Source organism: Talpa europaea (genome assembly GCF_964194135.1).
Source record: "Talpa europaea genome assembly, chromosome: 7".
In the NCBI taxonomy this organism is placed as follows: Eukaryota; Metazoa; Chordata; class Mammalia; order Eulipotyphla; family Talpidae; genus Talpa; species Talpa europaea.
In genome coordinates this window covers 92,278,022-92,300,697 of record NC_140074.1, presented here as the reverse complement: position 1 = coordinate 92,300,697, position 22,676 = coordinate 92,278,022, and the positions used below count along the sequence as shown (strand labels likewise).

Below are 22,676 nucleotides of genomic sequence, written 5' to 3'. Positions count from 1 at the left end.
GCGAGGCGATCCTCAGCACCCCTCCCGAGCCCTTCCCCTGGGAGCGCGGGCGGGAATCGGAGAGGATCCCCGGATCCCTGCTCAACCCAGCGTAGCGCGCGTTTTGGCCCGAATCCTCGGCCGGGAGCGGCAGTCCCTCTTCAGCTCCCGTGACTGTGCCACTCTGCCTCCGCCTCTCGGCACTCGAGCGGCCTTTGGCTCGGAGGACACGCCCATCTACTCCTCCCGAAGACTCCGCCCCACCCCCAGCACACCCCCCAGCACCCCCCACCCCAGCCCCGCCCAAATGCGGAGAGAGAACTGTGGGCGCCTCCGCCCCTTGGTCTCTCCGCTGGTTCATAACTGAGGGGGTTTTGCAGTCCAGGGGACACTTGACAATGTCAGACGATATCACAACTGGGGAAAGTATGGGGTGTTTCTGCATATTTATTTATAGGCAATTTTATTTTTATTTATTTTTTTTAAATAATAAATTTTATTTTTATATTCCCCATACAATTGCAGCCCCCCCCAGTCTGACCCCAATCCCTCCCCTCCCGCCCCCGCCCCCCTAAAAGTGTCTCTGGTTCATAGTTTTTAGTTGATTTTGATTTTCACTTTCTTATAGTTATTCATTGTCCTGGTCCCTTATTTAAGTTTTCTAGATTCCTGCTATGAGTGAGACCATCCGGTATTTTTCTTTTTCTTTCTGGCTTATTTCGCTGAGCATGATCCCTTCCAGCGCCATCCATGTTGCTGCAAATTGCATGTGTTTATCTTTTTTGAATGCTGAGTAATATTCCATGGTGTATATGGACCACATCTTCTTGATCCAGTCATCTATTTTTGGGCATTTGGGCTGTTTCCAAAGCTTAGCTATTGTAAACAGTGCTGCTATAAACATAGGGGTGCAGGTGCTCTTTGGAATTGATGTTTCTGTGTCCTTTGGGTAAATACCTAGGAGTGGAATTGCTGGATCATATGGAAGCTCTATGTTTAGTAGGTCCAGAAATCTCCACACAGCTCTCCACAGTGGTTGGACCAGTTTGCACTCCCACCAACAGTGCAGAAGAGTTCCTTTTTCTCCACACCCTCGCCAACATTTGTTGTTGCTAGTTTTTTAATATGTGCCATTCTCACTGGTGTGAGATGGTATCTCATGGTAGTTTTGATTTGCATTTCCCTGATGACAAGTGATGTGGAACATTTTTTCATATGCCTGTTGGCCATTTGCATTTCCTCTTCAGAGAAGTTTCTTTTTAGCTCTTCTGCCCATTTTTTGACTGGATTATTTTCTTTGTTGTTGTTGAGTCTCATCAGCTCTTTGCAGATTTTTGTGATCAGTCCTTTATCATTAGTGTTGGGTGCAAAAATGTTCTCCCAGTTGGCGGGGTTTCTCTTTGTTTTGGTTATTGTCTTTTTTGCTGTGCAGAAGCTCTTTAATTTGATGTAGTCCCAGCTGTTTATCTTTGCCTTCACTATTACTGCTTTGGGTGATGTGTCTGTAAAGATGTCTTTGATGTGCAAATCACGTAGTGTTTCGTATTTATAGGCAATTTTATAAAGGAATTTTAGGATAGATTGCTGGGGTAGGTATAAAACTAGCTAATGTACAGAGCAATAAAACATAACCTTTGAGGGGTTTTGTTTTGATTTTACTGAGCAGAAATAATTTGCATGTCTGCCAGTCGCAAGTGATATAAACATATCATTGTAAACATATTTTTGTGCAAATATGAGAATTTACAGGAGGAGTGGTTTGCTAGGTTAAACGTTTTAAAATTAAAAAAAAAAATCAAGCAATGGTGCATTCTTCTAGGTAAGTAAATATCCCTGAATGCGTGGCAGGTATTTGTCAGCTTGATGTTATCAGCTTTGATATTTTTTCTTAACGAGATTGTTCCCTGTAAGTATACCAGGCTGTCAAATAGATCTCTTTATTCTCTTCTCTCTTTATTCTCTTTATGGCTCTTTATTCTCCCTTCCCCCCCATTTCTTTCCCTTCCTACTCTCCTCTCCTCCTCTCCCCTTATTCCTTATTGTGCAATCCTACTCCCTTTCTCAAAGAGGTGGTGATGTATCCTTTTTTTGGACATTTGTATTGATTTACATAATTATACCTCTTTTTTTTTTTGACTAAAAAGGGCTCATACCACGCTAATCACTGTGTGACTTGTTTTTCCTAGCTAGCAATACACCGTGGATGCTTTTCCATGTCAGCATTTATAGATTGACTTTATTAACAGCTATAATATTTTTTATAGTAGGGCTGTTTCTTAATTCAACATTTCCTTCCTGATGGGCATTTAAGCTTAATTTTTTTTCTATTATAAATAATAGTCAAAGAACATCACTGCAAACATATTTTTGTATAAATATGGGAATTTACAGTAGGAGTGGTTTGCTAGGTTAAACGTTGTAAAATAAAATTTTTTTTTTAAACTTTTATTGGTCCTCGGGAAAGGAGACAGGCAACTTCCCCCCAAATCTCCTGATGAGGAGCCACCAGCCTCACTGTTTCCTTATGGGGTTGATGGTGACCCAGGCCTTGAGCCTGGGTCAGGCACTGAGGGCGATCAGCCCTTAGGCAGAGAGAGTAGGGCTAGTGAGTCCCGTCAGCATGAATTAGCAGCAAGTCCAGCAGGTTATGGTGGGTAAAGATGGCCCACAAGGAAAGCCAGGCCTCTGGTTCTAGGACGGCAGGGTCTCAAGAAGCGTGAGGTGCTGGGACAGCTTCTTTCACATGGTCCCCCTAGCTTGCCTTGTAGTTGATAGACGAGGGTGGCATATTTGCAGCAGAGGGCCTCCACTCCATGTCCCTCTGCTGGTCCTTCCCATACCGCCTGAGGGAACTGCCCAGGTGTTGCAGAATGGTGTTGCAGGGTGGTGTCTCTGTCCTGGAATTTGGGGGGCTCTCTGCCTATACCAGAGGCCTTGAGAGGGCCCTGTCACCAGGTATCCATGGTCACTCCCTCCTTCTTCCAGCTCTGCGCTTGGCCTCACAGGGCACTGGGGCAGGGACGTAGTCAATTGTAAGGTGACACGGCTTTGGTGCAGAAGGCAGCAGTGGAAGAGCTCAAATGTTTTTTCTTAGATTTTTAAGGTTTTATTTAAAGATTTTAAAATTTTTTAGGTTTTTTTTCTAAGTTTCTTTTTGAGGGGCCCTCCAATTGTTCTCCAAAGACACACTATTACTGCTTCACATCCTTGACAACTTCCCTCATAACCAGTGAGATTATTATCTTACCCCCAACACACATATTTTGAAGAATAAAAATAAATGAAAAAAGCATCAATAAAATACCAGTCACCATCCCTTATACCCTCTTCATCTTTTCTCCTCACCCCCACCCTCTTCACCTCTGGTAACCTCAATTTGGTTAGCAATGTTTATTTTTAATTTGCTTTTCTATTTCATCTGCTTTTTTCCTTTATATTACCCATATATGTAAAATCATCCAACAGTTGTCTTTCTCTTTCTGGCTGGCTTTGCTTTGCTTAATACCCTCAAATTCCTTCATTTTGCTGCAAGTGGCAAAATTTTGTCTTCATTTACTGCTAAGTAGTATTCCATCATGCATATATACCACATCTTATTTATCTAATCACCTATCAGTGGGCATTTAGGTTGCTTCAATATCTCAGCAATTGTAAATAATGCTGTAATAAACATGGTAGAACAGATAATTTTTCAAGTTGATGGTTTTTTATTCTTCAGATAGATACCCAGAAGTGGGATTGCTGGATCTTATGGTATTTCTATTTTTAGTTTTTTAGGAAAGGTCCATACCAATTTTCAACATGACTGTACCAGAGTATAAGGGTTTCTCTTTCTCTACATCCTTAACAGAGGTTAAATATCTTTTCACATGTTCGTTAGACACTTAGGTTTACTTTTGAACTGCATTTGTGAATTTCCCATTATATTCTTTGCCTTCTTTTCTGTTAAGTTACTAATTTGTAGGCATTCTTTAAATATTTTGAATATTTACCATTTTTTGCAAATGCTTGCTCCTACTGGTTACCTGCCTGAATTTTTATGCCTGCTAACCCCTGCCTCTGCATTGTCTCATCTGTGAGTCTCATCAGAGTCTTGCATCTGTTTCCACCCTTTTTGCCTACACACACTTTTGTCCTCCTCCTTCTCTGGTGACTCATTTCATCCTGTCCTGGAACACTGGGCAGGTAGAATCAGGGGTAGGTAGCACTCCTGATCCACTTCTGGGACTTCCATCCCACATTCTTCCTCTTTTTTCTTTCCATGACTCCCTCATTCCCTAACTGAAAGACCTGAGATGGTGAAGGCAGGGTTCTGGGATGCTGAAGAAGGAGCTAATCCTCCCCCTTTGGCCAACTGTCCCAACTGGGGCAGGGGTCTCCTATGTTGGGTCACAACTTCTTCAGAAGTTTCTGATTATAATCTGAATCCCACCCTCTGCACAGAGTGCAGGGAGTACCAAAGAGGCAGATGACTTCAGATTGCTGGCTGGCAATTTTAATAAACAGGGCAACTGACCATGAGGCATGTCTTAGGCAACCCTGAGATAAGAAGATCTCTGCAGTCACATGTCAGATCTTAAAAGTGTATATAAAAGCCTTAACTGGGTTCAGCCAAATCTACCATTCATACAGCCTCACTACCTCATTACTGTCACAAGGTTGTATCCTTGGGACATCTTATGGGTGTGGGAAGGGGTGAGTAGTCTCCAATTGCCTGGTCCAGCTTGTAGGTCAACTGGCAGTCACAGTGTCTCTATGGCCTGCCCCAACACACAGCACCATTCTGGGGCCTGGATACCCAATGCTTCACTGTCCATTAGGACGACCCACAACTCCCAGTTATCTGGATATCCCCTTAGAGGTGAATGTTTCCTCTAACAACTTTTTATTCTTATGACTGATCAGAAAATAGATTAAGGACTAGGCAGTTGGGGAAGATGGGAGTAGGGGAGAGAGAGGGAGAGGTGGGGCTCCTAGAGCCGGTTCTGTGGAGGGGGTGGTGGCTTCTCCAATAAGGTTGGGGACTGACTGCTTGAATTCAGCTTCCACTGTGAACTGCCTTCATTCCTTGATTCCTGCCAGTTTCTCCAGGAGATGTTAGTTAACACCAAAGACATACATCAGAGAAAATACCAGTTTCTGTACAGCTGCCCTCCAAGGCCTTACTTCACACAGACATACACACACATACATATGATAAATTTTCCTTTCATTCATCCTTAGACAAACATTTGTTGGGTCTCTCTCATGTGTCCTCACAGTGCTGGGCACTAGACATATAAAGTCCAATGAGATCCAGCTCTTGTCTTTAAGAATCTCATTTGTGGGCCTCCCTGGTGGTGCAGGAGTTAAAGTCTCAGTGCTATGAAGCTGTCGCCAACCATTGCAGCATGAGTTGGATCCATACATCCCTGTCAGGGAGCTGACTCACATGGCACAGCAGATTTCTCTTGTCTTGCCCACTGCTCCCCTCAGCAGTGCATTTCAGTAGACCCACCTGTTCTGTTCCCCCCTCTGTCTCTGGTGAATCCTCTCACCCCTCGCACTTCTGGCCTACACTCCAGTTCTTATATGCATAAATAAATAAAATAAATCTTAAAAAAAAAAGAATCTCATTGGTCTAGTTGGGGAGACACACAGGTAAATGAAAAAGGGCACAGAAGGGTTTTAGGAATCATTTGTGTATTAACCCTCCGTTCAACACCTACTTTCTGATCACCTGCATTGCACCAGGCACTAGTGGGCAGTGATGAACCCCACCCTTGTGAGCTTATTCTTATTCTCTATTCTAGTGATAGAAGGGAGGACAGGTCTCAGGCGTCCCTAGGAGCCTCTTGGGCAAGAGAAGGATAAAGGAGACAGACCAGTTCTTACCTGCGACATCCGTCACTTCCTCTCACATTCTGTGGCCAGAACTGGTATGGCCCTGACTAACTGAAAGGCAAACTGGGGAATATTGGAAAGTTCCTGAAATTCTTGGTGAGCACAAAGTTTTCTGCAGCAGCAGCCAAAGGTTTCTGCCATGCCAAGTAAGTCAAACATATTCTCCCTCATGGAAATTGAATATTGAGGCAAATAATCCAAAAAGTGCTAAGAGCTTCATTGTTCTGATGGCAGTGCCTGAGGAGAACGTCCAGCAATTCCTGTGCCTGGGGAGCCCCTTCCTGAGGACTGTTTAACATTTAAGCCCCTCAAGATACTCAGTGTCTTTCCCACAAACTCCTTTATCACTTGAGTTAGTAGGAATTCTTTTCTGACATTTAATAGCTACACATCTCTATTTTTTCCTTAATTTATTTTTAAAATTTGTATCTTTTACATTATTGTGCATTCCCCATAAAATTCCCACCACCAGTTCACCCGTGGACCATCACCATAGTCCCCCATGCTCTTCTCTCCACTGTAGCTATATATCTCTAAATCGTCTCAATACAGAAGGAACCACCAATGGTCTACATTGCACTTTCTGAAACATTGTTCTTTTTATTTCCATGGTTGTGTTTGTGCGGTTGTGGAATATGTATTACATTTTTGTCCACATTGTTTTATTAAATATAATGAAACTGAAAAACGAAAACACTGATACCCGCAATAAAAGACAGAGATGGGAAGTTGATGAATTGGGGGAATGTGTATGTGAAATTGGAATCCCATCATTGAGGGTCACCTCTGGAGTTGATGGTTAGTGGGATAATATTTTCTAGTTCTTTAGAAATAGAACCTGCTTTATAGCATGCAGATCTTTTTCCATCTTTGGAGAAACTTTTCAAGAAAGTGTATGAGGGCACTGCCTACATGCCCTCGGCAGTAGGTCCTTCCTTCTCTGCCCTGCATCCAGTAACCCTCTCTCAGGGGGTTGTTCTTTTTAAAACCAGGACCATAAGTTGCGATCGCCCTCGTGGGCAGTTGTCAGGCTGGCCACTCCATGGGCTGCCATGCAGTCTACAAGAGGGTTGCCCTTGCTTTGAGTCCCCATTAGGTCCAATCAGTTGTGGTCCATGAGGCTAGGGGTAGGGTCAGATGTTCCCACACAGTATGGTATTGCCAAATGCAAACTAAGCAGCTACAAACCCTTCAAGCAGGCTGTGGGTATGCAGGCATATGGAGGCTTGCAGTCTTTGAAAGGCTATTTTGAAAAGGCTTTTTTGTTTTCTGTTTTGTTCTATGTGGGAGGTGGGTTACATGGGACCTGATTGTCCCAGGAGAGACACAGGAGGGCCTGGTCTTCTTTGGGTGGCAGTTAGCATAAAGCAATGGGGTCAAAGAGACGCCACTTGGGGCTCAGTTCTCCTGGGGACTTAGATGGAGACGCTGTTCTCGATGAGGGGTGGATCCAGGTAGACATAGGGCAGCAGCAGGTCCTGGTTCCGCACCTGGATATCTCGTGAGATCTGGGCCAGGCGGCTCTGGAAGGCAGTGATGCTTCGCCGAGGGGCCTCCTCCGTGAAGTGCTCATCTGGGTAGGTGCCCAGGGGCCGCTGGGGATAAACCATAAGGCAGGGTCAGGGTGCTACCCTAAGGGTCCTGAAACAACCTCCCAGTGAGCCTAACCCTTGCTACCTCCCTCTAAATAGTGAAGATATTGGAGGCGGGGAGGGGATCCAGCTCCTGGATGGCAGATAGCGGGCTGGGCTAGGGAAGGTAAACACCCCCTCCCTGACCCCAGAACTGGCCTGGCTGCCAGCGAGGTCCACACTCACTCGTTCTCCAGGCTCCTTGCTCAGCACCCAGAGGGCAATGATGACATCACATGTGGTGCTGACTGGCGGAAGGGTGGCTATGAAGCCCTCTGGACTCCCCTGGCCTTTGGAGGTGGGTGGTGGCAGCTGCATGGTTGGCGGCAAGTTGGGCATCCAGGCACAGGAGTCAAACTGAAGACCAGCGGGCAGAGTGAGACCTAGCACCATGGCCCCTCCATCCTGCCCCCCTGGTACTGACCCTCTCACCTGCCCTGCACTGACAGCAGAGTGCTTGGCTGAGCAGTTGAATATCACCATGGTGACATACTTCACCAGGGCTTCCCGGGTCTCCAGCGAGGAGGGCAAACCTACAGGGGGAGTTGGGCTGGGGTCAGGGCTACCAGGCTTCTGAGGACCACGCTGCAGAGGCTGAGGGTAGTGGCCAAGGGCTGAGGTTCCCCCTACCTGAGTTCTCCCGGCCTAGGAAGCCCTCGGAGAAGATCTCCCACACCCAAGCCTGGAGCTCGCAGTCGACGCGGACAGACTCATCACTTGGGTAGTAGATGCTGATTATTTCGGAGACAAAGCTGCAAAGTGTACCACGTTAAGTCCCAGCCTTCAGCCCTGACACTCTCTGAGGAGTGCCTCGACCTGGAGTCATTAACACCCACCCCTTCTAGTTGTTAGCCTCCTTGGGCCCTCCCTCTCCTTCCCAGTCTTCCTGCAATCCCCCCAAATCCTCCAGTTCTCTGGGGACGGCCCCCTCACCACTCCACAGCACCCCAGATCTGCATCCCATCATCCCGGTAGAAGTAGCCTGGTATGTCTTCAACTCCTCGGGCCCGGATATCCTCAGGAAGACACAGACTGGAATAGGTCAGTTGTTCCATATTCCTCTTTATTAGCTCAGAGAAGCCTCCAATGCCAAGGCCTGTGGACTGGGAGATGGGACTCCTGGGTGCCAGAGCTCTTGCCCCGGAAGCAGGAGACTGGTGGGGAGCAGGGCCATTCCTACTCCAGAACCCAGATTTTCAAACTGAAGAACCATCCCCATGTGCAACGTAAGGCAATTCTTACCCTGTCCACCACCTGCCCCGGGGCGATGAGCAGCTGGCGGGCAAGCGTGTTGATGTGCAGTGTGTACCGCGTGTGAGGGATCAGCAGCTAGACAGGCCAAGAGGGTAGAACCAGGTGAGGTCTGGGCTCTCTGGCCACAGACCTTCCTCTGCAGAGGCACCGAGTCCTGTTAATCACTCATGGAGGGCCTCCCCTGGTGGCACAGCAGTTGAGTGCTGGGCTGCAAAGCTGCCCCGCAGCCTCTGCAGTGCTGGTTCAATCCCCGGCCGCTGGCAAGGGTCCCGCATGGCGTGGCAGACCTCTCCTGCCGCCCGCTGCTCCCCTCAGCAGTGTATTTCCTCACTCTGCCTGTTCTGTTCCCTGCTCTGGCTCTGGTGAATTCTCTCACCTTCTCGCGCTTCTGACTGTACCCAGTGCTTGTATAAATAAATAAATAAATAAATAAATCTTTTAAAAAAATCACTCATGGAAATGCAACAGTTTGTGTTGATGCGGCGGATGGCAGAACCCATTTAGAATAGGCAGGTTTGCGGGGTTTGGGCTGCCCCTCTCCCTGTCCTATAACAGAAAGAGATAACAGGGATGAGAGGGGAAGCCTGGAATGGGTATCAGAGTTCCAGCTCCAGGACAGGGTCTGGGCACCTTGTTCTATGACAGCAGGTATGTGACTTCATTTCTCTGGGCATCTGTAAGCACTGTGAGCCCTCCAGCCCTGGCATCTGTGATTTCCTAGCCTCTGAGCTGGCACAGCACCTTGAAAACCATGGCCTGTGGGCCTGGCAATGTGGAAACATCCTCCAGAGCCCACCTCTGAGTGTCGAGCCCTGGTCAGAAAGAACGGACACAGTAGGATCTGCATTCAGGACCCAGGAGACTGAGCATCTTTGGGCCCCACATGGGGGAAATCCTGCTCCTCACAGAAGAAGAAGAGATGTCTCAGGCCCCCGGGGGAAATGAATCTGGGTTATCTGGAGGTTTACCAGAGCCCAGGAGATCCCCAGAGCCTGCCTTTGGGCCACAGGTCTCCCTCCCAGGCTCCCCGCCTCCTGCAGCTCTCTGTAGAAAACCGGTCCCTCAAAGCCTTGTTCACACTTTGGCCTCTGCCAGCCCCAGGTCTCTCCTTTTCTAGAAGCTGGGCTTCTATGATGACTGCTGACTGTTGGCCTGAACTGTCCTAAGAAGGAAGCCCCTCTGGGGCACATGCAGCCCCCTCCCTTCCCCAGTTGCCATTGACCTCACCCCAGCCCAAGAAAGCAGGTTCCCCAGAGAGCGGTGCACCTCAGCCTGGAAGAATAGGGCCATGTGGGGCTTAGAAGAGTCTTTGTGCATAGCGAGCCAAGGCACAGTGACTTGTGAGCCTGGGGTAGAGCCAAGACCGCCTGGCTGGCCCACTGACCTTGAAGAGTGGGTGGCAGTGGGGCAGCTGGCGCAGTGTCGCTAGGGTGAAGACCTCAGGCAGCAGGTGCTCGTGCAACAGGTGTGTGATGGCCTCATGGACAGTGAACTCAGCGTTGCGAACCCAGGTCTTGGCCAGCAGCCAGTCCCACTGGTTGTCGGTGGGCAAGAAGATGGGGCTGTTGGACCCAGGGTTCTGGTTGAGCTATAGGAGAGGCCAGTGGGGAAGGAGGCCAGGAATGTTTACCAACTATTTAGTGAAGACCCTCCCTTCCCTGCCTTGCCCCCTGCCCAGCTGCTGACCTGGATGGCGAGGGGCAGCAGCGGCCCACACCCTGGGCGCTGGTATAGCAAGGTCATTGGGGCTGCAGAGAACTGAGGCCTCCCATTCACAACATTGGGACGGATGCCGGAGAGGATGCCATGATCCACCAGGAACAGGGAGCCTCTCTGTGGGAGAGAGGAGAGTTGGGTCTACCATCTGGTTTTCTAAGGGCTGGAGGTAGGGGTGAGAAGGGAGAGGATTCAGGGCTGGGAGAGGAATGTGCACAGGAGAGGGTATTCTTGGTATGTAGCACACAGTAGGTCTTCAACAAATGTGAGTGCTGCACCTCTCCAATAGGGGATGGGTCGGAAGGCACTGACATGGGGGTGTACAGAGCCTGCGTGTCTGCCCCTCACCTCCAGCTCGGCCTGCAAACAGGTCCCAGGGCCCAGCACTGGGGCCACCATGGCATCAGTGACAGGAAAGTTCTTTGGGAGGCAGCGACAGCAGCGAATCAGGACCGGGTTGAGGCCATTCAGAAACTGGGAGGCAAAGAAGGCATCTTCCTGCCAGTGCTCAAACACGTATTCTGCAGGGGTATTGGGGAGATGGACCCCAGTCACCCCAGCCCCAAGAGATCTCCCCCTGAGCTTCATGGTGGAGTTCCTCTGGGTCCATCCTGTTCTCCCTTCTCTTCTCACTCTGGATCTTTCTAGAGTGACCTTTTCTCACCCCATGGTGTCAGTCACTGCCCATTCACCAAACAGCTAATCTTTATCCTCAGTCTACTATTCCAACATCTATCTGCCATCCCCAACCCTGTGGCTCAAACACAAGTTTGAGACTGAATGTGGGCTCTTCATCCTGCCCAGGCCCCTCCCATTGCCTGACACCCCAAGGAATGGCAACTCCCTCCAACCGGTTGCCTGGGGACCTCTCTTGGCAGCTCCCTCCTGCTCCTGTCCCCTTCAAGTCCCACTGGATGTTCATCTTGAGTAGCTCTTGGACCACACATCTATGTTATCTCAGCCATCACTGCCTTGCTGTGTCATCATCCTTTGCTGAGGTCACCATCCTTTGCTGATTACATCAAGAGCCTTGTAACTGGTCCTCCTGCTTCCACTCTTGTCCCCTAACACCTTCTCCACACACACACAAAACACATCTAGCCACACTACTCCCTTGCTAGCAGTGCCAACTTGCTACTGCAGTTAGGAATGGCCCGCGTTCCTGATGATCTGGGTTCCCCACAGCTCGCTGGCCTTGTCTCTTATCTTCCCTGCTTGGGGCCACATCAGCATTCTTTTGCCCAAAAGTTCTCTGAGCCTTCCATCTCCAGGACCATCATAGGCACTGTCCCCTGAGCTTGACCTGTTCTCTAGCCCCATGCCCCGTTATTGACACTGCTAACACCTGCTGAAATTTGAGGTCTTAGTATGGATGTCACCTTGGAAGAGCTTTCCAGGACCTCCTCCAGACTCATATGAACCGATGACTAGTTATCACAAATGAAACCCATTCATTGATTTGGGTCTAATGTTCACTTGCCTGTAACTGTGAACCCCCTGGGGACAAGGACTATGTCTACAGCCCCTAACCCAGTGTCTGATGTGTAAGAGCCTAACAAAAGCATTAGAAGTTCAGGGATGTGTCCAGTCAGTAACCTCTTCTTTATCTGTGGAGAAAATAAGGTCTAGAGAGGGATATGGACCTGCTGAAGGTCATGCAGTGAACTGGTGCCATTATGAGAGTTGAACCCCAGGGAATAGATCAAGAGCCCCGGACCAAGCTCCTCACCGGCAGCTGGGGTCTTCCGAAAGTTGAACACCTTTCTCATCTCCTTCAGACTCTTCCAGGGCCCCTTGCGGTCCAGCAGCCCCTTAATTTTCAGCTCTGCAAACCTGCCAGTGGATGTGAAATATGGGGAGGAGACAAGCTCTGGGAGACTCTCCCCTATCTCTAGGCTTATTCCCCCTGGGATCTTTAGCCAGCAGACAGCCTGAGGTTGTCACTGGCCTGGAGGAAGCCTTTGGGTGGTGGGCAGAGGCCATGTCTTGGGTAGGATGTATGACCCACATCCCTGATGAATGGGGAGTTGACTAGGGGAGGGAACAAGGCAGGGGCCCTGGGTCATCTGAGGCCCAAGGGCAGAATAAGGGGTCCTTACGCAGAGCCGCCTTTCAGATAGAAGTTGGTGTTCTTAGTTAACGAGTATTTGATGTTGATGTTGAGGTGTTTCACAGTATCCTCATTCAGGCAGTGAGGCCAGCCCGGGATGTAAGTCTTCCAGCTAGAAGAAGGAGCAAGAAGGTGATCAACAAGACACCTAGGGGTGTCCTTGGACTAGAGTAGAGGGAGTGGCAGACCCTTTGGAGGTCCTTCAGAGCAACCCTCTTCTATGATTCAGGGCCTTCCTGAAATCTGCTCTTCTTCTCCGCCCACATGGTGCTGGGAGCTGCCATGTTCCCACAGTGAGATTTCTCCCTTGGTCACAGATGATTCATCAGGATTGGGCACCAGACTAGAACTGGGCTCCTCAGAGAGGTGGTCTCCAGGGATCTCTGGATAATAACCTGTAGACATAGTCACTGTGAGCTATGGCCACTGGCCTTTTGTCACTGGGAACCAAAGAAAACTCTTTTTTTTTTTTTTTTAAGATTTATTTATACAAGCACTGGGTACAGTCGGAAGCACAGGAGGGTGAGAGAATTCACCAGAGCCAGAGCGGGGGGCAGAGCAGGCAGAAGGACCGAAGTACACTGCTGAGGGGAGCAGCGGGCGGCAGGAGAGGTCTGCGCGCCATGTGGGACCCTCCTCCGGTGGCCTGGGAGCAGCTGGGTATCGAACCGGCACTGCCGAGGCTGCGGGCAGCTTCACAACCCAGCGCTCACGCTGCTGCGCTACCAGGGGAGGCCCCAAAGAAAACTCTTAATGGAGAGAAAGAGAGAGAGAGAGAGATTAGGTGAGGAAAGAGGAGTTGGGGGGAAGGAAGAGAGAGAGAGAGAGAGAGAGAGAGAGAGAGAGATGTAAAGTAGGAGAGAGAAGCATCTGGGATCCCAGAGACAGGGAGAGACTCTTTGGTTTCTGACCTGTGAAATCTGGCAACATTTTGGACCCTCACTTCAGTGAGTACCTCTGTGTTCTGCTGACACATTCCCTTTTTTTCCTGTCTGCTAATTGGAATTGGCTTTTTTTTTTTTTCAAAAGATTTACTTATTTATTCATACAAGCACTGGGTACAGTCAGAAGCGCGGGAGGGTGAGAGAATTCACCAGAGCCAGAGCAGAAAGCAAAACAGGCAGACTGACGAAGGGGAGCTGAGGGGAGCAGCAGTCCCGCCAAGAGAGGTCTATATACCATATGGGACCCTCGCCGGTGGCCGGCATCAAATTGGCGCTGCAGAGGCTGTGGGCAGCTTCGCAGCCCAGCGCTCAACCGCTGCACCACCAGGGAGGCCCTGGCTTTTGTTTTTGCAACCACAAACTTCCTGACTAACACAGATTAAGTCTCACAGAGGGGAGGTTGTTCTGAACCAGGGAGTGCATGAAGGCTTCATTTTCCTTTGACAGGCATCCCAGCAGCTTATTCAAACTCAACCCATGGCATCTCTAAATTCCATTTTCAAGCAGTCAACACAGCCTGACCTTTGGATGATTAGTAAAATCATGTCCCTGAAAAGCTGAGGATCTCCAGCCAGTCCTCTCATTCTTTCATTTATTCAATCAATTACTCAGGTTTGAACTATCAACTTCAAAGACGAGTTTGTAATTTAAGTACACTGCCACCAGGTGGTGGCCAAACACTTATGGACAAAAGATCCACCTAAGGATCTTGGTAAAATACAGATTCTGATTGAATAGGTCCTGAGTGGGTGGGCCCAAGAGTCTGCACCTTTAGCAATCTCCTAGGTGATACTGATGCTGTGGATCGCCAGAGCAGAGAGAACGGGGAGACATTATAAACAATAAAAGTACGCGCAGTTTGGTAGTTAACTAGTTACATTCTTAAACACTTAAATAAGATTAGTATTCTTCATTTCTATTGCGGAGGAAAATAAGTATCAAAAATGTGAAATGGCTTGCCTAAGATTTCACAGCTCCTATGGCAGGACTTAGACTGGTTCTGGTCTCCTGACTCCTGTGTCTTTATTTTGGAAGAACAGGAAGGAAAGGATGGGAGGGAAGCCCACTCCATGGATACAGTGGACCTCTATATCTGTTCCCTCATCTGAGACTGTTGCTGGCAGATTTGGTGCAATGGTGTTCTGGGGGATGTATCTCATTGATGGAAGAAATAAAAAACCTAAAGGAGGCATCACAAGACTAAAATCTGACTCACATAAGGAGGTAGGGGGAGAGGGGATTAACATGACCATTAACCCAGCCATAGAAATCAAGATCCTTGGGCGCCAGTGACTTATCACAAGGCATAAGGCCCAAGCAGGTATCAGACACTGTAGGGGTGTCGTGGAGAGCACAGATCTGAGGGAAAAGATACACAGATTGGGCCCATCCTGGAATCTTCAAACAGGCCACTCCACAGGGAGTGAATCCCTCCCAGAGAGAAAAAGATTCTATCAGTGCAGTCTCTGCACCACACCAGGCAGCAGTCTGTCTGCCCATCTGTGACTCTGCAGGTGCCTTTTTTCACCAACACTCTCCTCTGCAGGGCAGCAGCTTCCTGCCTGCCTGTGACCTGTACCTGATGGGACCTCTCTTCACTGACCTCCTTCAGCGGAGGCCGCTCTCCTCAAGGCCTCCCGCCTGCAACCCCGCAGGCCTCTCTCAGCAAACCTGTCCCTTTCGGGGCAGCTCTTCCTGCCCACTGGTGTCTACGCAATTATCTTTAACTGTTTTATCCCTTTCCTTAATAAACCTATTTTTTTTTAAGATTTATTTATTTATTTATACAAGCAATTCACCAGAGCCAGAGAAGGGAGCAGAGCAGGCAGAAGGACCGAAGTACACTGCTGAGGGGAGCAGCGGGCGGCAGGAGAGGTCTGCGCGCCATGTGGGACCCTCCTCCGGTGGCCGGAGCAGCCAGGGATTGAACTGGTGCCGCAGAGGTGGCGGGCAGCTTCGCAACCCAGCGCTCAACCGCTGTGCCACCGGGGAGGCCCAATAAACCTATTCTTTAAATATAACTACTGTCTGTCTCATGGAGAAACTTGCCTTGGAAACTAGCTGCATGCTGCTGAAAGGGGAGCTCTGGTGAAACCCTTTGGAGTGTGGACCCCACACTCCAAACTCCAAAAAAACTACATCATCATGACATAAGTAGAATCACCAGGACCCAATATGGACCTTGGCTTCCTGCCTTAGGTATTTTGCCAGTGACCCCAGGTCCTCTGCAACCTCTACCTGCTGCCAAGGTGGTCTCTGGGCCCTCCTCCCTGCCCACCTCTAACAACACTGACTCCAGAGGAGAGGAAGAGACACCCCCCCACCCCACTCACCTTGGAGGATGAGTTTCCTGGGGTTTAGGGTGGTATATTTCTGGTTTTGCTCATATTTACAGGAACTGACATATGACAAAATCCCAGGGCAAAGAAGACATCAGTAAGGGAGAGGCATTTTAGAGCAGTGTTTTTCAAACTTTAGTGGGCACCAGAGTCTTCTAGAAAGCTTGTTAAACAGCACTGCTGACTACCCAATATCTATTTCAATAGGTCTGTGGGGGCTGAGATTTTGCATTTCTAACAAGTTCCTGGGTGGTGCTGATGTTGTGATTAAAGAGGTGAGGCTGGGACTTGAGTGTCATCAGGAGCAGCTCCCAGGATGCCCCTCATCCTTTGGGCAGCCCCACTCTCTCACCGGTATATCTCCTGCCTGAGCTTCAGCTCCTCCTTGCGCTGTTGCTGGAGTGCGGGGTGGTGGTCTGCGCAGGGGACCTTCCCTGGGAGAAGAAAGGTGTGGTTAGGCAGGGCAAGAAGCCCCCAGATCTTTGGCTCCAGCTACTCTCCACTCCAGCCACCCCTTCCTCTCTCACCCCCCAAAAGGATTTGTTTCTCCCACCCTGGGCAGCCAGCCCCCCTCCTCTGCCTTCTCCCAATGGCCACACCAGCTCACCTCTCACTCTTCTCGCCCTTTCCCCCAACACACCAGTTCCCTGCCTCTCCCGCGTCCAGCCCAACCCGTCCTCTCTTACCTGCCCCCTCCCGCAGCACCAGGCCCTCGCTGCCCTCCAGCCACTGGTAGCAGGGGAAGCGGAGAGGGGCGCCCCGCGGCGGCGTGAGCTGGAACCAGCGGCAGAACCAGGCGTCGGGGGCCAAGGGCCCCAGCGGGCGAGGCAGCTTGGGGGGCGCCTTGTGCACGCGCAGCAGCAGCACGGGGCCCACGTCCTGGGGGGACGTCACCTCGAAGTCCTCCTCCTGGTGGTGTGGGGCTGGGTTTTTTAGAGGAGAGCCCCTCCACCCCCCCATCCCCACCAGCCCCCCACCTCGGCCCCCATTGGGCCTCCCCACTTACAGCACACGCGGTGAACTCTTTGCCAAACCGGTCCAGGGGTAGTGGGGGGGTCTCTCCCCGCGTCCCCACTATGCTGATCGTTATTCTGTCCCACGTCCCCGCCCCGAAGGCCTCCCCAGTGGACACCCTCACTCTGAACTCAGCCATGGTGCCAGCGCGAATCTGGTTCTCCGCTGCTGCGACGGCCTCGGGGCGCGAGGCTCACCCAGGGACCCGCCCCGCCCCACCCAGCCGGGTCCGCGTCAGCCGGGACCGGTCGTCGTCCCCAGCACCGGCCCCTGGACCCCGCGCGGGGCCCATTGGCGCCGCCAAAATCGTGCCCCAGTTGGGGCCAGAGGTCGAGAGGCTTGAAGGGAGGGATGCAGGCGGGGGCTCGGCGGTGCCCGAAGTTGGGAGACTGAGAGCGCGTCCTGAGGCTGGGGAAACCCGACCTTTCAGCGATGTTGCAGGGCCAGAGAGCTGGGGGAAGTGGGGGCCGAAGGTACATTTGTGCCCTGCCCCTTCCTCCCCTCACCCCCCACTGTTTGTTTGCCTTCTTAGCCTTTAAAAAACCTATTCAGCCATCAATCAATAAAAAATATATGCAGGACCGAATCCCCAGTTTCTACAACTCTTAGCCTACATTCATTATTTTACTTCATTCAACAATGTTGTGCCAGGTGCTATATTAGGCGCTATGAATACTTCCCTAGGCAAAACCCAGTCTTTGCCCTCTTTTTTTTTTTTTTTTTAAATCACCCTCCTCCCCAGTCTTGCGCTCTTGACAGTTAAAAAAATCTATTGTGAGAGCTTCCATATGATCCAGCAATTCCACTCCTAGGTATTTACCCAAAGGACGCAGAAACATCAATTCCAAAGAGCACCTGCACCCCTATGTTTATAGCAGCACTATTTACAATAGCTAAGCTTTGGAAACAGCCCAAATGCCCAAAAATAGATGACTGGATCAAGAAGATGTGGTACATATACACCACGGAATATTACTCAGCATTCAAAAAAGATAAACACATGCAATTTGCAGCAACATGGATGGCGCTGGAAGGGATCATGCTCAGCGAAATAAGCCAGAAAGAAAAAGAAAAATACCAGATGGTCTCACTCATAGCAGGAATCTAGAAAACTTAAATAAGGGACCAGGAAAATGAATATAAGAAAGTGAAAATCAAAATCAACAAAAAACTATGAACCAGAGACACTTTTAGGGGGGCGGGGGTGGGAGGGGAGGGATTGGGGTCAGAATGGGGGGGCTGCAATTCTATGGGGAATATAACAATAAAATTTATTAAAAAAATCTATTGTGAAGGAAAATAAATGAATAAACAAGACAGGAATGCGATGGAGAGAAGAGAGAGGTGAGGCAGGGAGAGAGGGAGATATGGATTTTGACTTTGGCGGGATAACAGATTTGGGGGTTCCTGTCTGGAAATACTGGACATTAGACATCTGGGTAAAGAAACTACAACTGGGCTTAGAGCTCAGGGCGGGAGAGTGTGAACCTGGAGCCCTGGCAGCCCAGCGGGTGTATGCCAGGCTGAAATCCCTGAGCAGAGAATGTAGAACAGAGAGGAGCAGGCAGAGCAAGCTGTGCTCTGAGCTTCTCTGATGTTTGGGCATCATACAAAGGAGGCAGATCCAGAGATCATTCAGTGAGGTATGAGGAGAACCCAGAGAGGGTATTTCATGAAAGGCAAGAAGAGATTGGTCAAATGTATCACATGCCGCTAAGAGGCAGATATGAGGAGACAGACATGATCACCAGATCTGTCAACAAGAGACCTTTAAGTGTATGCCACTGACTGATGAGTATGATCAAGGGAATCAACCCAGCTCTGCACAGCGGAACCAGCATGCAGCCAAACCCCACCTCCGCGCCTGGGACCTTGACCAGGGCAGTTTCAACAGTGTGATTCAGGTCAGGGGAGCAGATGGGGTGAGTAGACGACGGACAGAATTCCAGCTAAACATACACATATGCCTTTATTCCTGCACTTCTGACACCCCATTAAGACACCACGTTTTAGGTATAATCCTCCACGGCCAAAAAATGACTATGGAAATGTCAGTGACTGATTAACAGACAGGAGAAAGGTAAGAATCCCAGAAGTTGGTCAATTGCTACCTCCAAACCTTCAAAAGTCTTAGGGATTGGGAGACAGATGCTCTGAGAATGGTGTGCAGGAGAATGGTATTTCATAGTTTTGAAAACAGATTTTATCAGATACAATTAGAGTCAGTGGCATGGTGACCATAAGTCCCTTGTCCTTGCCCTGTTCATCCTTGCTCTACTTGCTCTACCTCTATCTTTCTTTCTTTCTTTCTTTCTTTCTTTTTTTGTGTGTGTGAGACCCTCGCCGGCGGGGAATGAACCGCAGCCCAGTGCTCAACCGCTGCGCCACCAGGGGAGGCCCTCTATCTTTCTTACAGACAAAACCAGAACCAGGCAAAACTGGCTGAAACCATGATCCAGGTAGAAGACAAGGGTTAAGCCACATCCTCATTATCATATTTAAAACACATCCTTGCCAGTTCCATGACAGATCTGGTCAAGATCAAACTTGGGGGCCTCCCTGGTGGTGCAAGGGGTTAAGCACAGCACTATGAAGCTATCCCCAGCCCCTGCAGCACAAGTTCCATCCCTGGCTGGCCAGGGAGCTACCCACATGGCACAGCAGACCTCTCCTGTCTCAGCAGTGTATCTCAGTCAGTCTGCCTGTTCTGTTCCCCACTCTGCCTCTGGTGAATCCTCTCATCCCCTACACCTCTGGCTTGTACCCCAGTTCTTGTATGCATAAATAAATAAATCTTTAAGATCAAACTTGGAAGGAAAAGGGCTGTGAATGCAGTTCTTGGGAAATCCTGCTCTTCTCTGAAATCCTTCTGATGTAAAACCTTTACCCTTTCTCTTTCTTTAGTACTCCCCCATATAAGAGCTACTTCTTCCCAGTTCATGGAGACGGACTTTGTGACAGTAGTCTGCCATGTGCTCAGGTTTTCCAGCATCTGATTAAGCCTCTTCCCATCTACCAACTCTTGTCTCTCAAGTTTTGGATTTTGAGTGACAAAACAGATCCCAAAACATTCTGTAACAGTAAGACTTTTCTTACATTAATGTTTTCCCCAGGGGCCTCCCTGGTGGCGCAGGAGGTTGAGCGCAGCGCTGTGAAGCTGTCTGCAGCCTCTGCAGTGCTGGTTGGATCCCCACCAGCCTCGGAGCAACCCACATGGTGAGCAGACCTCTCCTGTCTTGCCCACTGCTCCCCTCAGCAGTGTATTTCGTCAGTCTGCCTGTTCTGTTCCCCGCTCTGTCTCTGGTGAATCCTCTCACCCTCCCACACATCTGCTCGGTACCCCGGCTTTTGTATATATAAAAATAAATCTTTTAAAAAAATGTTTTCCCCAGATATTCTCTTGCACCTCGGCAACCAGCAGAACACCTTTCTTCAAACCAACAGACAATGGGAGATTTAATTTCCAGAAAAATTGGTTTGGAGAGAGTGTTAGTGTGGGGATACCAACCAGATTTGAGGATGGGACACCAAATTTAAAATCTGAGAATTAAAAAAAAAAAAATCAAGGTTGAAGTGAAAGCGTATACACAGAACAGCGAGGCCCAAGCCTCCTTCTCTGGGTGTCTCCAAATATGTTGGCAGTCAAGTGTGTGACCCACCCCAACCCACACCCAGGCGAGACTGAAATGTTTCTGTCTAGAGGAACTGACCAGCCCAAGTTTCTTGTGGGAGCCCTCATTGAAATGGCCTGTCAAATTAGGCCTATCAGATGACAAACCCTGTTCACACGATTCCCAAACTGTTCTTACCTCACTGTAAGGATGAGTGGATAGACGACGATCATCAGATCTTCAAGGAAGGATTTTGCCTAGTAGACAAGGACCCAAACAACAAAACGGAAGGAACAGATGATGTTTTGGTGAGGACAATGTCAAAGAAATTATAATTTGTATTCTAAAAGAAAGGAGAGCACATGGCTATAGAAAAGATTGTTTCTGGGTTAAAAGTTCAGAATTTCTAACCTATCCACTTTTTAATTTTTTAAAGTTATGGTGAAATGCAAATGAACATAAAATTGCTATTTTGATCATTTTTTTAAAAATTTTTAAAGTTTTATTTTTTATGCATACAAGAGATGGGGCACAGGCCAGAGATGTGGGGGGGTGGTGTGTGAGAGGATTCACCAGAGACACAGCGGGGAACAGAACAGGCAGACTGACAGAAATACACTGCTAAGGGGAACAATGGGTGTGTCAGGAGAGGTCTGCTGCACCATGTGGGTCACCTCCCTGGCGAGGGATCGAACTCGTGCTGCAGTGGCTGAAGATAGCTTCATAGGTTGTGTCTTAACCCCTTGTGCCACCAGGGAGGTCCCATTTTGATCATTTTCAAGTGTATACTTTCATGACACTAAGCACATCCACATTGTTGTCCAGTCTTCACCACCACTGTCTCCAGAAATTTCTCATCTTCCCAAACTGAAACCCTGTACCCATTGAACAGTAACTCCTCATTATCTCCTCCTACAACCCCTGGTAACCTTCTGTCTCAATGAATCAGACTACTCTTGGGATCTAACATAAATGGAATCACACAATATTTGTCCATTCATATCTAGTTTATTTCATTTAGCATAATGTCCTCAGGGTTTATCCATGTCAGAATATCATTCCTTATTCCTTTCTAAGGCTGAACAACATTCTATCATATGTATATACCACATTTGCTTATCTATTCATTCATCAGTGGACTTTTGGGTTGTTTCCACCTTTTGACTATGTGAATAATGCTGTTATGAACATAAGTGTACAAATACTTCTTCCAATCCCAACCATTTTTTTGACATTGGCATTTTTATTGAGACAAGTATTAAAACAAAACAGAAAACTTCAGTAATACAACTCTGTTCCCATCCAAGGGAATAGAGGTCTGACGCTGGATCTTTTTATCCCAACTGGAAACTTCCCAACTACTAGATAAGAATAGCTCCTAAAAGTGGCTCCTTGTACTCTTGCAAATCTGTCCCTTGGGGAAGAAGTGGAGATCATTATATCACGTGTACATTACGGTTTCCACAAAGGTGTCCAGTTATTTTTCCTTTTGATGACCCTTCTACTCCCCAGTCCCTACTTTGGATTCTTCTAGGTATACATATAGAAGTGGAATTACTAGATCATATAATTACTATGTTTAATTTTTTGAGGACTCACAGTACTGTTCTCCATAGTGATTGCATCATTTTACATGCCCACCAGCAGTGCCTAAATGTTCTAATTTGTCCACATCCTCACTAACACTTGTTATTTTCTGTTTATTTGATAATCACCATTCTAATGGGTGCAAAGTTATCTCGTGGTTTGGATGTGATTTCCCTGATGATTAGTGATGTTGAACACCTTTTCATGTGCTTATTGTCCATATGCATGTCTTCCTGGAATAATGTTTATTACTGTTTTTTGCCCAAACCATTTATTCTCAAGTATTAGCCATTGACAGTTGAAAATTTAAATTTGTCATGTAACCAACAGTCAATAAAATGCTTAATGGTGAAAATCTGAAAACTTTCCTCTTAAGATCAGGATGACTACTGTCACCATTTCTGTTTAACTTAATATTAGAAGTTTTGATGAGAGCTATCCGACAAAAATAGGAAATAAAGGGAATCCAAATTAGAAAGGAAGAATTGAAATTACTCACAGATGCTATTTTTGCACATAGAAAACCTTCAAATCTCCACCAAAAAGGCAATTAGAAACAATGGATGAGGGCCTCCCCGGTGGCGCAGGGGTTGAGCCCTGGGTTGGGA

At 48.5% G+C, this 22,676-nt stretch overlaps 1 protein-coding gene and 1 pseudogene across 4 annotated transcripts in view; one reads left to right on the top strand and one right to left on the bottom strand.

Moving 5' to 3' along the window:
* Positions 1-22,676, top strand: part of LOC311173822 (large ribosomal subunit protein eL27-like) — a 754,061-nt pseudogene that overhangs the window by 306,982 nt on the left and 424,403 nt on the right. The gene's annotated exons all lie outside the window — the stretch shown is intronic.
* On the bottom strand, positions 7,278-17,009 carry LOC311173605 (polyunsaturated fatty acid lipoxygenase ALOX15B-like; the record flags this gene model as incomplete). 3 transcript variants are annotated; one of them, XM_084237670.1, is made up of 14 exons in its annotated part: positions 7,278-7,457; positions 7,680-7,850; positions 7,926-8,026; positions 8,124-8,245; positions 8,427-8,596; positions 8,736-8,822; positions 10,132-10,335; positions 10,434-10,580; positions 10,812-10,984; positions 12,193-12,296; positions 12,563-12,685; positions 16,209-16,290; positions 16,543-16,765; positions 16,863-17,009. In XM_084237670.1, 14 exons carry the CDS (start codon positions 17,007-17,009, stop codon positions 7,278-7,280), a joined length of 2,034 nt encoding a protein of 677 aa, XP_084093796.1. The 3 variants fall into 3 exon arrangements, with proteins under 3 accessions (XP_084093796.1, XP_084093797.1, XP_084093798.1); XM_084237671.1 differs by lacking the exon at positions 8,736-8,822; XM_084237672.1 differs by lacking the exons at positions 8,124-8,245; positions 8,736-8,822 and having other exon boundaries at positions 8,440-8,596.